The following is a 15056-nucleotide window of genomic DNA, read 5'->3' on the forward strand; positions in this document are numbered from 1 at the left end:
TCCTTCCTTCCTTCCTTCCTTCCTTCCTTCCTTCCTTCCTTCCTTCCTTCCGAGACAGGGTTTCTCTGTGTAGCCTTTCCTGTCCTGGAACTCACTCTAGACCAGGTTGGCCTAGAACTCACAGAGATCCTCCAGCCTCTGCATCCCTGAATTCTGAGATTAAAGGCGTGTGCCACTGTGCCTGGCTGTCACAGGCTTTTTCCTAAGGCAGAAGCTGAGATCTGTAAGCGGGCGATCAGTTTGTCACAGGCCAGCAGAAGCTCCCAGGGTGCTGTTCGGTAGCACCTGGCTCAATGTGCCTCAAGTACTCACAACTGTGTCCACATTACAACGCCAGGGCAGGTTCGGAGATGTTTTATTATGGCTCAGAGCTCTGAGGGCAGCTGCCAAGCTATGAGACAGACTCTCTACTTGAGCCTGCTAGCTGCCGGGCCGGGCTTTGCTGGCTGGGGAAAAGGTGAAGCCACTTTCCTTGCCTTCAGAGCTCAGTGGGGGTGCCTAGGACACAGATGGTATCCAGTGTAGCCAAGCTTCGAACTCACAGCCTCCCTCCCCCAATACCAGCATCATTAGCTCCCTGGACTCACTTGGCTAAAGGGTAATGAGACAGGGGCCTCCCAGCAGGCCTGCTTTAGACATCTGCTCTCAGGGAGCACTTTTCAGGGAGCACACTGCCAGACAGCGATCCTGACCGAGGGCTTGCCTTCCACAAAGCGGGTGGATCCCTTTTGGTGGGTCAGCTGTTTCCACAAATTGCTCGACCCATTTTTTTCCCAAGAATTCCCAGGTTAGCCGGCAGGGTGGCGGCCACACACCTCAAAAGTAAGCTCAAAACTGTTTGCTCCATCCCCTTACAGATCCACAAGACTGTGTCCTCACCCAAGAACACCCACGGTCGAGCGTGGGTGAGACCTAGTGCCTCCCCTCACCCTGGGCTCGGCGATGACATCACCTTCACCCACCAACACCTGCTCTGCCTTACATCTGCCTCAGCTGTCTCCCACCCTCCTCCTCAGCTCCCGCCCCTGAACCCATCAGTTTATCAGATATTTGGGAGTCTGGGGCTATGTTTTCTGTGTGTGCGTGCACGCATACGCGTTGTTTTGGCAAGAGTGCACGTGTACACGTGGCGGCCAGAGGTCAACCTCAGGTGCCTGGGCTTACGAGACAGGGTCTCTCACTGGCCTGGAACTTGCCAAGCAGGCGAAGCTGGCTGGCTGGTGAGACACAGGGGTCTCCTGTGTCTCCACCTCAGCTCTCTCACACCTGGCAATGGGGTTTGGAGGGTAAACTCAGGTCCTTGTTCTTTCAAGGTAAGGCTGCCTAAGCTGCCACCCCACCCCTGCAAAGCATTTGTTTTGTTTAAAGAAAAGCCTAGACAATTCAGAAATGCGATGCGCATTAAGCTAGTCTGGGTTGTCGGTCCCTTCCGTGGAGGCATTCTGAGGTGTCCAGGGCACCCGTCTCCAGAGCTTCTCTGCTCAAACAAGGCAAGCCCGGGACCTCACACACTCGAGTGTTCATGAGCCACCTAAACTTCCTGTTCTCCCATGGCTTCACAGTCCTCTGCTGTATGAATCTGATGCAGTGAGGTTAAGCGGTTCCTGGTGAACCTTTTGATGGTTTGTGTAGACTGCTTTCTATTTATGAGCATTGCTACAACGAATACTCACTGATACAGAAATCATTTCCCCGCTTGTGAGGATACAGCTGCAGGACAAGTAACTAGAAATAGAATTGTGGGATCATGTAGTTCTTGATACTTTTTTTTTTTTTTTGAGACAACTTACTGCTATGAGGGCCTTGCTGACGTCACACCTGAATCAAGCTTGCTTTAGTCTTCCAAGTGTTAGGAATGGGCGTGTGCTGCTGTGCCCAGCTGATGTCGCTATCAGTAATAGAACACGCTGACGTGTTCCAGGTGTACGCCCCCACCACTGACGTGTGAATGCTTGTACGATAAGGAGGGATAAAGATAACTAAAACAGGCTGGGTGGAGGAACACGCTTTTATTCCCAACACTCAGGAGGCAGAGGCAGGCACATCTCTGAGTTCAAAGCCTGGATTTACATAATGAGTTCCATTCAGAGTTCAGTTATACCGAGACCTTGTGCCCAAAACCAAGATGAGTGCCCACTGAGGGGTTACACCTGAGGCTGACCCCGGGCCTGGACAGGTGTGTGTATACACACAAATCTACCCCCCCCCAAAAAAAAATCCAAACACCAAATATTTTCATTTAAAAAAATATTTGTGGTTTTTGAGACAGGTCTCATTACAATGCCCAGGCTGGTCTTGAGGTGGTCTTTTCAGTGGTGGGTGGAAACTGTAAGGCCCCCTGTGGCCTGGGGGCACCTCACTGCAGCTGAGGACAGCCTTGCACTTCTGCTCCTCCTCTAAGTACTGGCATCAGAGCGATGTGCTACCAGGCTTGCCTTAGTGTTCTTTTTCTTCTTTTTGGTTTCGGTTTCTTGGGGCAGGGTCTCACTAAGTAGCCCTGGCCGTCCTAGAACTCACTATGGCCTTGAACTCAAAAGAGATCCATCTGCTCCCAGTGGTGGGATTAAAGGTGCACACCAACATATCTAGCTTTTTCTTAAAATTAATAGTTAAAAAGCAAAGGTAATCAGAAAGAATAAATTGTGTAAATGTACGCATAACATAATTACCAGTTATATAAAAGGAAGAAAAAAGGTTATTTCCATGTTTGTTCTTTTAAAGAGTTTAGAATGGCTGGCTGGTGGCACACCCTTTAATCCCAGCACTCGGGACGAAGAGGCAGGCAAATCTCTTTGAGTTGGAGGCCAGCCAGGTCTACAGAGAGAGTTCCAGGACAGCCAGGGCTATAAGAGAAACCCTATCTAGAAAAACGAAACCAACCAACCAACCAACCAACCAACCAAACAAACAAAAAGTTCTAGGATGGTTCAGGAGATAGCGCTGTCATTAAGGACATGGACTTGAATTCCATCCCCAGAACTCTAGTGAAAAATTCAGGCATAAACTGGGTGCAGTGGCCCACACCTGTGATCCCAGCACTCAGGAGGCAGGGGCAGGCGGATCTCTGGGAGGACGAGGACAGCCTGGTCTACAAAGTGAGTCCAGGAACCCTGTCTCAAAAACCAAAGCCAAACCAAACCAAAAAAAACCAAAACAACAACAACAACAAAATCCATGCATAGCACCTCAGACTTGAAATCCCAGCACTGGGAAGGTAAGATCAGAGGATTCCTGGTCCTCACTGACCAGCCATCCTAGCCTATGAGCTCCAGGCCAGCTAAAGACCCTCTAAAAAGACCCAAAAGGTGGGGGTGTAGCAGGGACTGCTGAGATGGCTCAGAGCTTAGGGGTGCATTTTCTAGTACTCTTACTGGGTAACTCACAACTCCTGTAACCCCAGCTCCAGGTGGGGTGACGTCTGATGCCCTCTGCAACACCGGCATGCACGTTTGCACAAACACACACACACCACACACGAGCATGCATACACAACACACACACACACACACACACACACACACACACACACACACAATTAAATCTGAAAAAAATTTAAAAAACAAAAATAGGTTTTGGTCTGTGTGTGAGAACCAACACCTGAGGCTGAGCTCTGGCCTCCTCAGACACAACACATACATGCACAAACACACATAAAACATGTATGTATATGTATATAGTGTGTGTGGACCATGCAGGTGCATGTGCACAGAGGTCAAAGGTTAATGTCACGAGTTATCAGTTTCCACCTTGCTTTTTCTTTTTAAGGTTGTATTTTTATTATGTATTTCTCTCTTTCTCTGTCTTTTTAAGGTTGTATTTTTATTATGTATTTCTCTCTTTCTCTTTTTAAGGTTGTATTTTTATTATGTATTTCTCTCTTTCTCTGTCTTTTTAAGGTTGTATTTTTATTATGTATTTCTCTCTTTCTCTGTGTGTGCGCGCACGTGTTGTATACACACCCGTGCCTGCCACATGTGAGCCGGAAGAGGATGGCAGCTCCGGAGCTGAAGTTGTAGGTGCCGTGAACCATCCAGCATGGGTGCTGGGAATGAAACCCTGGTCCCCTAAGGAACAGCAAGCGCTCCTACCCGCTGAGCCATCTCTCCAGCCCCCTTCACCTTGCCTTCTGAGACAGGGTCTCCCGCTGAACCTGGGCTGCTGGCTGGCTAGAATCCTGGGCCAGGAAGCCCCTGGGATCCATCTGTCATTGCCTCCCCAGCTCTGGGATCCCAGCACATACTGCAGTGCCTGGCCGGGGACCCCAACTCAGGTCCTCCTGCTTTGGGAGCAAACACTTTACCACCTGAGCCATCCCTCCTGCTCCCTCATAGTTCTCAAAAGGCAAGATTATTACTAGGCACAGAGACACACGTCTATGATCGCAGCTGCTCAGGAGGCTGAGGAGTGCACATCCCTGGGTCAAGGCCTGCCAGGGCGACTTAGAAGGGCCCTGTCCCAAAACAAAAATGTAAAAGGGTCCAGAAGGTATATTTCTAAACTTGCCTACGTGAGTGTTCTTGGGTTTAACCCCTAAGTTAAAAAACAAACAAAACAAAAGGTAAAATTTCAGTGTGCCTAAAAAGTACGGACCCAAACAAACAATATGATTTCTCCCTCTCTTTCTCAGATTTTCAGGACACAATTTCTCTGTGTAGTCCCAGCTGTCCCAGAGCTCACTCTGTAGACCAGGCTGGCCTCAAACTCAGAGATCCGCCTGCCTCTGCCTCCCCCGAGAGCTGGGATCAAAGGCATGTGTCACTGCGCCCAGCCAATACGATCTCTTTTTATAAAAAAGAAAAAAAAAATAAGGGAGGGGTGATCACTTAGTCCTTGGGGTCGCTTTAGTCTCTGGGTTCCTGTCAAGTACAAACCAATTAATCAGGAACGGCAAACTGTCTCCCGAGCCCCAGAGGTGCACAGTGGTCAGCCCCTTGGAAAATGGCTCCCCCGGTACGTGACTGCTGTTTTCTTGGCTACAAGTCAGTATTAGTCTCAGTATCTCCTTCTCATGCCATCCTGAACTCTGCCGCCACAGAGAGCCAAGAGGCCCTGAGGCAGCAGAATCCCGGGCTTGGGAGAAAAGATACTGCAGGAAAGAAAGCACTGCTGTTATCACATCACAGATACTGGGGTGGGGAGGAGGATGTGTCTGGCACCAGTGCCACCTGCTGCATGAGGAGCTCAATTAAATGGTTACATTCACTGCCTCTGTCAAGGGACAGGGAAATGGGGAGAGGGGCAGCAACTTGACCTTCGGCCGCCTGGGAGAGCAGTTGGCAGCTGTTTCTCATCCGCTAAGTCACCACTCCCTTTAAGGAGCCTTTCCCACGAGGAACAGCTGCATTTGCTCATCTTGGCTTTCACATTTTAATTTGGTTCTAAAACTAGGCAGCAACGGACAAATGAGTTGGGAATGAGACACCCTCATTTGAGCACCGAACAAGCTGTCCAAGTGACTTCTACCCATGAGGCCCGAAGAGAAGGAGAGAAGGAGTCACTTGGTGCTGTGAAACCTAGGAACATTGACGCAGCTGCTTTATTGATTCACCTATGAAGATGAGAGCAACAAGCGAGGAGTAACACCGTAGAGCAACACTAATTATCTTACTATAAATTTGGTTCATATAACAGGATTCAGGAAAGAGAAAGAACAACAAAATCTCCAAACACTGGAACAAAGAAAAACATTTTTTTTTTCTTTTAAAAAGCTTAAAATCCTACTTTCCCATAGAGTTCCTTAGACCGGGTTGCAGCCTAAAAAAGGAAACAGGCTTTGGGCATTTGGAAAAAAATCGCAGGTTAAGGTTTGGCGCCAAGCACGGAACTAAGACCCCAATGCAAGGGTCAAATCTCAGGCTCGTTCCAAGTAGAGGCAGGCTCTCAAACACGTTCTAGTGTTCTCCCTTGTTCATAATCAACATCTATTTCCCTTTTCTGGCTAAGCTGGCACTGTGTAAAATCCTCACATTGCCAGCCCTACTCGAACTGTCATCTAGAGGGAAGCTGGCAGGCACCTCGGGCCTCTGCTTCGGCTGGGACAGAGACTAGCGCTGCAGGGGGGGATGGGGACGGGGACCGGGGACGGGGGGGGGGGGGGGGGGGGGGCGGGTGTGCTGAGTAAGGCCTCTTCGGGCAGCTGGAAGACTGTGCATTGGGAAGAAGGTCGCTTACACTTGGGAAAACTGGCAATAGTCGCTCTGGTTCCTGGTGAAAACAACCAACCAGAGTCAGTCCATACCACTAGGAAAGCTTTCCCTCAAAAAATAATGAGAGAAGAAACCAAAAATATTTAGGATGGCCCAAAGTGATATGCATAAATTTCTTTTTGTTATTAAATCTAAGTATACCTTTCCTAAAGTCCAGTTATTAGATTGCGCTGGATGGGACAGGAGAGAGCCCCACTGGAACACCTCAGGAGTTCACAGCTTCAGCCTGAGAGGTCCTTGGTTTGCGCTGGGGGAGCCCCCTTTTGAACGAAGGTTTGGGTGGGCTAGGCGCCATGCTGGCTCCAGTTCCATTGGTCCCTGCAGAGTAAGCCTGGCTCCATTCGCTAGTGTTTCCTGGGGCCTGAGGTGGAGTGTTCTGAGGCCTGGACCCAGAGGAGTACCGTGAGCTGTTTCTGTAGCGACCCACACTGTCGTGCCGCCCTTGGCTTGTGGGGTCAGTGGTCTTTTGGCTTTGTGGCCTGTAGCCTTGTCCTCCTCTCCTGTTGCCTGAAAACACCTACAGATAAAAACAAAAAACAAAAAGCACAGTGTTCGTGGCACTCTGTCCTGACAGTGCCTGGTTTGTTCCCAGTTGGTTTATAGCCACATTCTGGCAGCATGGCCATCATGCTCGGGACGCAAGGCTACCGGCCAGTCAAGCCAACCTAGTCACTGTATCGTAATTAATCTTTCCCTGGCTCTCCCGCCCAGGTCTTTTCCACTGAAGAGGGGTTTCCATCTCTTTAGATGTGCACAGGGAGAGAGTGAACACAGAGGAACGTTAAAAGCTGGAAATCAGACGCGTACTGTGGCCCATGTCTGCACAAGCAGATCCTAAGCCGGCCGGAGAGCCCTGTGCACTTGGCCCGACACGAAGAGTGCAGGCCGTCTGCCGAGCTGTGGCTAGGGGCTGCGGTTTATGCCGCGCTGCTGCGGCAGCTGGCACACCTTTCACATTACAGCCGGGAGGCCGAGAGGACTGGCTTTTTGTCCTCTGACGCCAGTGCTCTATCAGTTCCGAAGAGTGGCTAGTAGCCTTAGACTGCTCTTGTGTTTCTCCTTCAAACCAAGGAACAGAGACGATGGATTTCTCTGCAGCTGTCTAGCCCCGCCCCAGTTCACTTTTTCTTCCCCCATCAAGCCACTGGCTTCCTTAAGTGTTGAGCTTTCAGATGTACAGCAGTGAACTGACCACTTGAACTGCCGCCTACTGAGATGGGCGCACAACTCCCAGTGTGACTGATCACCAGACACAACAAACCAAAGGCAGCTGTCCGGGGCAGCAGGAAGTCTCAGTTGGCTGGTGGTTTAGAACACCATCTCAGCCGTGCTCTTGGGAACTAACGAAGACTGGATGAGTGCAAAAATGGGTCTGGAATGGGAATACAGGGAGAAAGCCAATACAGCGAGCTATGAGCACTTAAGCCAACAACCGAGTGTCACTGTGCCCTGACATGCTCAGTATAAAAGCCAGGTTACCTCCCGCCGGGCCTGGCAGGGCCGCTCACTGGAGTTGGTCGTGGCTGCAGAAGCCTCTCCGGGGGCACAGCCTCTCTTGTTAGCACCTGTAAGGCTGGGTGCAGAGGCACCAGAGGAAGAGGAAGCAGCAGAGCCATCATTTGGGCCACCCAAGGACACAGGTACCACTGAGCTGCAGCGAGATCTGGTTGAATAGCTGTTCTTTGGATGGGACACTGAAACAGACACAAGGAATCCGCTGTGGTCACACGAGGCATTTCACGGTGAGCAATTTCAGGAAAAGAACAGTCTGAGGGCGGGCGCAAAGATGTTGTGGGTGAAGGAAGGGCTTCCTGCACAAGCCTGACCAGCAGAGCGCCATGTCCAGAACCCACGGACAGGTGGAAAGAGAATCCACTTCACAAAGTTCTCCTGACCTCACGCCACGCTTCCCCACTAACGACAAAAAAAACTCAGAACGCTCCAAGTAACAGTCAGAACGGAAACCTAGAAAATAGCTACTGGTGAAAAGGAGGCCCTTCCTTCCAAACCCCACTGCTTGTAAGGGATTCCCAGAACAGCTTCAAACCAAACTGTCTGACTATGCCCACTCCTCACAGTGATGACTTCTTGGCATTTCCTTTATCTAAGCAAAGAAAGGAAGAAGGAAGAAAGGAAGAAAGGAACAAGTAAACTATTAAATCTCCGCTAAAACCTTCATTTTATCTATCTATCTATCTATCTATCTATCTATCTATCTATCTATCTGTCTGTCTGTCTGTCTGTCTGTCTGTCTGTCTGTCTATTTATTGTTTTTCAAGGCAGGGTTTCCTGGTCTAGCCCTGGCTGTCCTAAACTTGTCTTGTAGGTCAGGCTGGGCTCAACCTCACAGAGATCCACTTGCCTCTGCATCTCAAGTACTGGGATCAAAGATGTATACTACCACGCTCGGCTGTTTTTTGTTGTTGTTTATTTTTATTTTTTTGAGATAGGGTCTCTGTATGTAGCCCAAGCTGGCCTTGAGCTTACAGAGATCCTCCTGTCTCTGCCTCCCAAGTGCTGGAATTAAAGGCACCCCCCCCTTTTAAATTGAATGATATAAGGTAAAAATAATAACAAAGTTAAATATAAACAGAACTTGTCTTTACAAGTTGTCTTTACAATAAACATGTATCTTTACAAATTTCATTTTGGAAAAACAGCCCCAAATTCAATATACCTGAATTCAATATAATATACCCAAATTCAATATAACTGAAAAATATTATTTTCAATTCAAATGGTTCCACACACCAATGGTTTAATGCTCTCCCCAGAAGTCTTCTTGCTCTAAGCTGGACTTGATAGGTTAATAGTCGCTGCTCTGGGACCAACACTTCACTTTCTTGTTTTGTGGTGCTGCGGAGCAAACCCATGGTCCCTGGCACAGGCCAGGCAAGTGCTCTCCTACCATGTGACAGCCCCAGTCTCAACACTGATGTGCACTGAGAGAAGAAGAGGGGGCAAGCTCAGAGCCTGATCAATTATCAGTGTGTGATTACAAACCCTCCCTCAGAGGCCCTGCATCCTCTCCCACTTTAAAAGCATAGTTTTCACTTTGTGGTGATCAAGTGCTCAGCCTGAATGTGTGGACATGCACTGTGTACAGGCCTGGTGCCCAGGAAGGTCCAAAGGAGACCCCGAATCCCTTGGAACAGGAGTTAAGGATGGTTGTGTACCACCATGAGGTGCTGGGAACTGAACCCAGGTTCTTTATAAGAGCAACAAGTGCTCTTCACCACCAAGTCATCTCTCCAGCCCAGGATTTATTTTTCTTTATGTTTGTGTATATGTCTCTGTGTGTGCAAGTGCCTGCAGAGGCCAGAAGAGGCATCGCTGGGTATGGAGCTGTGGGTGGCTCCTAGAACTGAACCCTGGTCCTCTGGAAGAGCAGCGAGTCCTTCCAGCTGCAGCCCTTTCCCTCCTGCAATGCTGTCACTAAGGCCTATGTGCCAGCGGGGCAGGGACACTGTGTCAGTGCTGAGGCAAGGAAGTCACTTGGCCTGACACGTCACCTCGCCTGCCCTTCACACCACTGCAGCACACACCTCTGGGCCCAGTGGAAAACAATGAGAGCACGCTGCCGCGTGCCAGCGGGCAGGCTATACTCCCAGCACCTGGAACATGGAGGCAAGAGAACTGGGAGTTTAAGGCCAGCCTGGGACACTCAGCAAACTGCAGGCAGTCTGGGTTCCAAAAGCACAAAAAGTATTCCACACCTCAGGGCTGGCAAATGCTAGTCTTTAGCGTTCAAAGCATTTGTGTCCCCAGAGTCCTGTGCATCCCAGTGGCCTTCACAAAAGGGAGACAAGAGGCCTGCGGCGGGCAGCAGGAAGGTCAGCCCACCCTCACCTTGTCCGAAAGCGTCGATGCTCTGCTTCAGGGTCTCCACATCACAGGTGAAACGCGCTACTCGCCCGAGATCTTCATCATATTTCCGCTCACTAACAAAGTGCTGGTGAAAAGAGAGAAAAGCTCCCAGGTAAGCCAAACGCTGTGCACAGATCCGAAAACATGCGCACAAACACACTTGTGCACGCACACACGTGTTCGAAACAGAATAATTTTCAATTTTCTCATTTTCACTGCTTAGTTTGCTAAATGAGCACTGCATTCCCAATGCTGAGAAATCAGACAAATACACTCATTTTCTCCAGGGTCCAAAGATGAGCTTGACAGTTACATGAAATTTTAGAAATGGCAACAATCCAATGGGCGCAACCCACAGAAACAGGAAGGAAGAATTTATCATGTTCCCACTGGACTATTTTCCACATGGCTCCATTTTACCCAGGAGCAGAGGCAGCAGAGTCAACATGGCTCCAACAATGACCCCGCTGAGGTAAATCGGTTTGCTGTCCTTTGGTAGGAACCTCCTTAGAAAAGCCATGTGCTCTCCTTGTAAAGAGAATTTCCGAGTCTTTGAAACAGGAACGATTTCTTGAGATGGGAAATCGTTCATGTGGAAAGACTCAGCAAGCGAGACGTTTATGCTGCAAGTGATTTAATCCTGTTAAAAGCAGACTGAGCCGAGAAGCAACCAGCCCCTTGGGTCAACAGCTAACTCTACTATGGCAACTGTAGGATGAGAACATGTCAGGAAGGAAGCAGCACTTGGGGGACCTATTAAGTCAACAGTGTCTGGGTGGCCTGGGTCACCCCCCGCCACAGTAGACGAGCAGATGAAAAAGAAAAGTTAAGAGATAAAATTTGCAACAACTGAACCCCTCAGAGCAGAATTCTAACTGGGGTAGACTACTCGCACTTTAGAGGCATCAGAATTCTTGGAAGGCATCCAGAGATACCAACAGGGAAACGAGAGAGAAAATTACCCTTGAGATTTACCATCCTAAAAATTCTGAATATACTGCAGCTTAGGAAAGCACGAAAGCCTCCTGTAATGGCACTCTCAGATACAGAATATCTGTCTCGTATTAATTCTGAAACAAATTCTAGGGTTTGTTGAGCCAAAGACATAATAGAAATGACAGAAGAACAATGCTCTAGAAATAAGACGCTGAAATTGCACAGCACCCACTTCAGCACATTAGAAACTCGGAAGAAGCAGATCCTCAGTCAGCCTGCAGGAGTATTTCGAGAAACCTTTCAGCCTCGTAGGAAGAGGAACAGATGAAGCCCATGGGAGGCAGAACTCTCATCTAATTACAAAGGGATTCTGGTTTCTCCACAAAGCTGAATGAGATCGACTGGCATCAACATGAGGCAAGTGTTCTGTAACATTCTGGAATGTACTTACTAGTGAATAGGAAAAAGGAATTTGAAATTTGTATTTTTTAGCTGTCTTACCCCAATCAGTTCTCAGGGGAACAAGAGGTTCTCAGCAGGCTTTATAATTTATTTTTATTTTATATTTGTTGGTGTTTCACCTGCATGAGTGTCTGTGTGAAGGTGTCAGAAGCCATAGAACTGGAGGTACAGACAGTTGTGAGCTGCCATGTGGTTGCTGGGAACTGAACCCAGGTTCCCTGGAGGAGCAGTCAGTGCTGTTAATCACTGAGCCAGCTCTCCATCCCTACAATTTTTTAAAAACAACTTACTTACTTTTCCTTTATGTGTAACAAGTATTTGCTTACAAATATACATGCGCACTGCGTGTGTGCCTGGCACCCAATGTGCTGGGAATTGAACCTGGGTCCTTTGCAAAGCAGCAAGTGCTCTTAATCACAGAGCTGTCTCGCCAGCCTCTAAACTCTATTCTCACTCTCTGTTGCTCGCTCACTCGTGGTTTATTTACTTTTGTCTTATGTCTGTGAGTGTTCTGCCTGTGTGGTGTGAAGGCAGAAGAGAGCATTGTGGTTGTGAGTCACCGTGTGGGTGCTAGAAACGAAGCCTGGGTCCTCTGGAAAAGCCACCAGTGCTATCAACCCTCGAGATCTAGGCCCCAAAACATCATTGTTTATATAACAGTTATAAAGGGATTTATGCCAAGCCTGGTGCTCACACTGTAATCCTCAAACTCAGGAGGCACACACAAGATATCTCAAATTGAGGCCGGTTTGGGCTACATAGCAAGTTAGGACTTAAAATACAATAAAGGTATGAATGCCAAACTCCAGGAATGCATGAACTGTTAACGTTTCTGTCTCAACCGGAGCTGAGCACACTGTGAAGAACCTGTTCTGTTCTGAGGCGCTGTGCTCGCTGGCACTAGCTGGTTTGTTCAGTTCAGTGTGGCGGCAAGAGGGCTTAGCCACATTAAGTATAACTGCTATAGCAGCCCAGGGCAGGGATGTGACAGGACGTCAGGACGGACGTCTGGTTCAGGGGAAGCAGAGGACGCTCTGGACAGATGGAAAGCATGTGCCATGTCCTTCCTACAGGAGGGCACAGACAGTGTCTGTGCAAATGGCCCGCTAGAGTGACTAGAGTAAGAAGACAAAAGGAGCTGGCGTGACATGAATGTGACAGTCTATGTTAAGGCGTGTAGTGTTTGTTGTAAAGGTTTGAGAGGACCTGAGCAGGCGGCTGAAGTCTGACAGTCAGACATGGGGCGGCGGGGGGATGGAACAAAGGGAATGACTCAAGTACACACAGAAGGCTAAGCAGCACATGCTGGGAGCTTCAGCTCTACAGTGCAAGTGGGAAGGAGAAGGTCAGTGTGAGACTGAGCAGTAGTCCAAGGATGGGCAGGCTCTCCTGACAAATACTCGGAGCCGACAAGTTTCCTGAGATCGTCTGCCTGGACAACTGGACAGATGCAGAACCATTTCAAGAAAGAGAAAGTGTGGAAGGGGCCAAGCTCCTGTTTCGTGCATCACACGCGGCCGTGACTCCGGCAGATGTGCTGTGGCAGCCAGTCCTGAGTCAATGAGGGAGAAAGGAGGAGCAAGCCTGACCTTGATGTCCGCCCGGAGTTCAACCAGCTGCTCCCCCGACATCCTTACGGCCACGTCCGTCATCTTCTTCAGAAGCTCTGCCTTCTTCTGCCGGCTGAGCAAGATCTCCACTGTGGAGGCAAATGGAGCATGGCGCTTACAGCGCACTTAGGTGAGACACGAGAGGACGAGCCTCCGGTGTTCCTACACAGGCAAGGGCCTGGCTGCCCACTCATCCAAAGTGGAGATACCAAAGGCCCAGTTTTAGCTTAGAAGGCAGTTGAAAGACAAACATTTGTGAAACACAAAGACTTGTAAAGTCATTTCACATTTCTCTCTCCTCTTCCTACCCCCCCCCGTTTTTAATATGTTTAACATTTGACACAAATTTCATCTAGAACAAACAGGTACAAAATGAAAAGTAGAAGTATCCATCTCTCCCTCTTCTGATTTTGCTGTCCTCTGCTCAGAGAACAAACAGCTCCTTCAAACGGAGTCATAAAATACACAATCTTTCCTTTACCTTCACTACTTTTATTCTGCTGTTCTTGACTTACTCAGCCACCTACTCTACACATGTACCCAATTATTGAGCACATCTGCTAATGATGGACATATAAGCCCTTACACTCTTGTTTCTGTAAATATCGGTTTATATTTATCGGTTACGGTAAATATCTGAAAAAATATCCTCCCACAGACAGTGGGCAGAAGAAACTCCTAATAAGCAGGGCTAGGGGCTGTCAGATGAATGACCCAAGAAACTTCACCGCCAGGCTAGAACTGGTATTCCTATCCAGCAAGGTGGTGTTGAGACACTATCTCATTCTGTAGCACAAGCCTGTCTGCACTCACTACGTAGTCCAGGACGGCATGCCAAGCCTCTGCCCCAGCCTTCTTCTACATACTGAGATTATACACACAAGCTGCTATGCTCAGCTCTGTCCTGTAGATCGTCCTTCCTTCCTTCTTTTCTTCCTTCCTTCCTCTCTCTCTTTTTTTCGTTTTTTTGAGACAGGATTTCTCTGTGTAGCCCTGGCTGTCCTGAAACTCACTCTGTAGACCAGGCTGGCCTCGAACCAGAGATCAGCCTGCCTCTGCCTCCTGAGCGCTGGGGTTAACGGCGTGCACCACCACTGCCCAGTGATCACTGTTTTTCTAAGTGAGAATTCTTACTATAATTATCCTCTTCTTTTTCTATGGCTAGAGAAACGGACATATTCTCTTAGTTTATGAACCCAAACCACAACATGCCATATCTGGGCCTGACGAGAGCTTTAGTTATTTAGTTATTTAGTTATTTAGTCCCTTTCAGACAAAGGGACTAACCATTAGACTTTGAAGGTGTTGCCATGGAGAAGAAACTGGATGTATTTATTCCATTTATTTAATAAGTGGCCTTTGGCTTCTTACTTTATTTTACACACATAAACACATAAATACATGTTTGATGCATGTATGTCTCTGTATCACGTACATGCTCTCAGAGGTAGAAGACACACTGAATTCCCTGGGACTGGAGTTAACAGACAGTTGTGAGCCGCCATTTGGGTGGTGGGAATCGGAGCCAGGTCTTCTACAAGAATAGGCAGTGTTCTTAACTGTTGAGCCACCTCTCCAGCCCCAAGGAGATGGATTTATTTTGAAATAAAGAGGGTCACTGGGCAGCTAAAGTGGAGGAATATGGCAGAGTCTGTTATTCAAATGAATATAGCCCTTCTCCTTTTTTTCCTTCCAGAAAGCCAATGGTAAGCCAGATATGGTCACTCACACCTGTAACCTGAGCATTTGGGCAGCTAAGGCAGCACTGTGACCTCACGCACGGCTAGCCTGGGCCACACACTGAGTGCTAGGCTGGCCTCAGCTATACACCAAGACCCTGTCAATCAAAACAAATTAAACTAAACCAAAATAAAAATGTTGAGTAGCAATGTTCTCAGGCACAAACCTAATTCTGACCTTGCTCCAGATGAGTGCTACTTTCTCGATGAGCACAGGCACAGGCCCAGAGTTCCCA

At 48.5% G+C, this 15056-nt stretch overlaps 1 protein-coding gene across 2 annotated transcripts in view; it reads right to left on the bottom strand.

The window, feature by feature from the left end:
• Positions 1-6099: 6099 nt before the first annotated feature.
• The window catches only part of Spats2 (spermatogenesis associated serine rich 2), a 70955-nt gene continuing 61998 nt past the window's right edge, over positions 6100-15056 (bottom strand). For both annotated transcript variants that reach the window (XM_055626966.1, XM_055626967.1), the window contains 4 exons: positions 13061-13170; positions 10056-10158; positions 7686-7900; positions 6100-6723 (listed from right to left, as the gene is read on the bottom strand). In XM_055626966.1, coding sequence (XP_055482941.1) covers positions 6412-6723; positions 7686-7900; positions 10056-10158; positions 13061-13170 — 740 coding nt within the window. In that variant the 3' untranslated portion in view covers positions 6100-6411. The remainder of the gene's footprint in view (positions 6724-7685; positions 7901-10055; positions 10159-13060; positions 13171-15056) is intronic.

The sequence above is a fragment of the Psammomys obesus genome, unplaced genomic scaffold, assembly GCF_907164565.1.
Source record: "Psammomys obesus unplaced genomic scaffold, mPsaObe1.curated_primary_1811, whole genome shotgun sequence".
Lineage (NCBI taxonomy): Eukaryota > Metazoa > Chordata > Mammalia > Rodentia > Muridae > Psammomys > Psammomys obesus.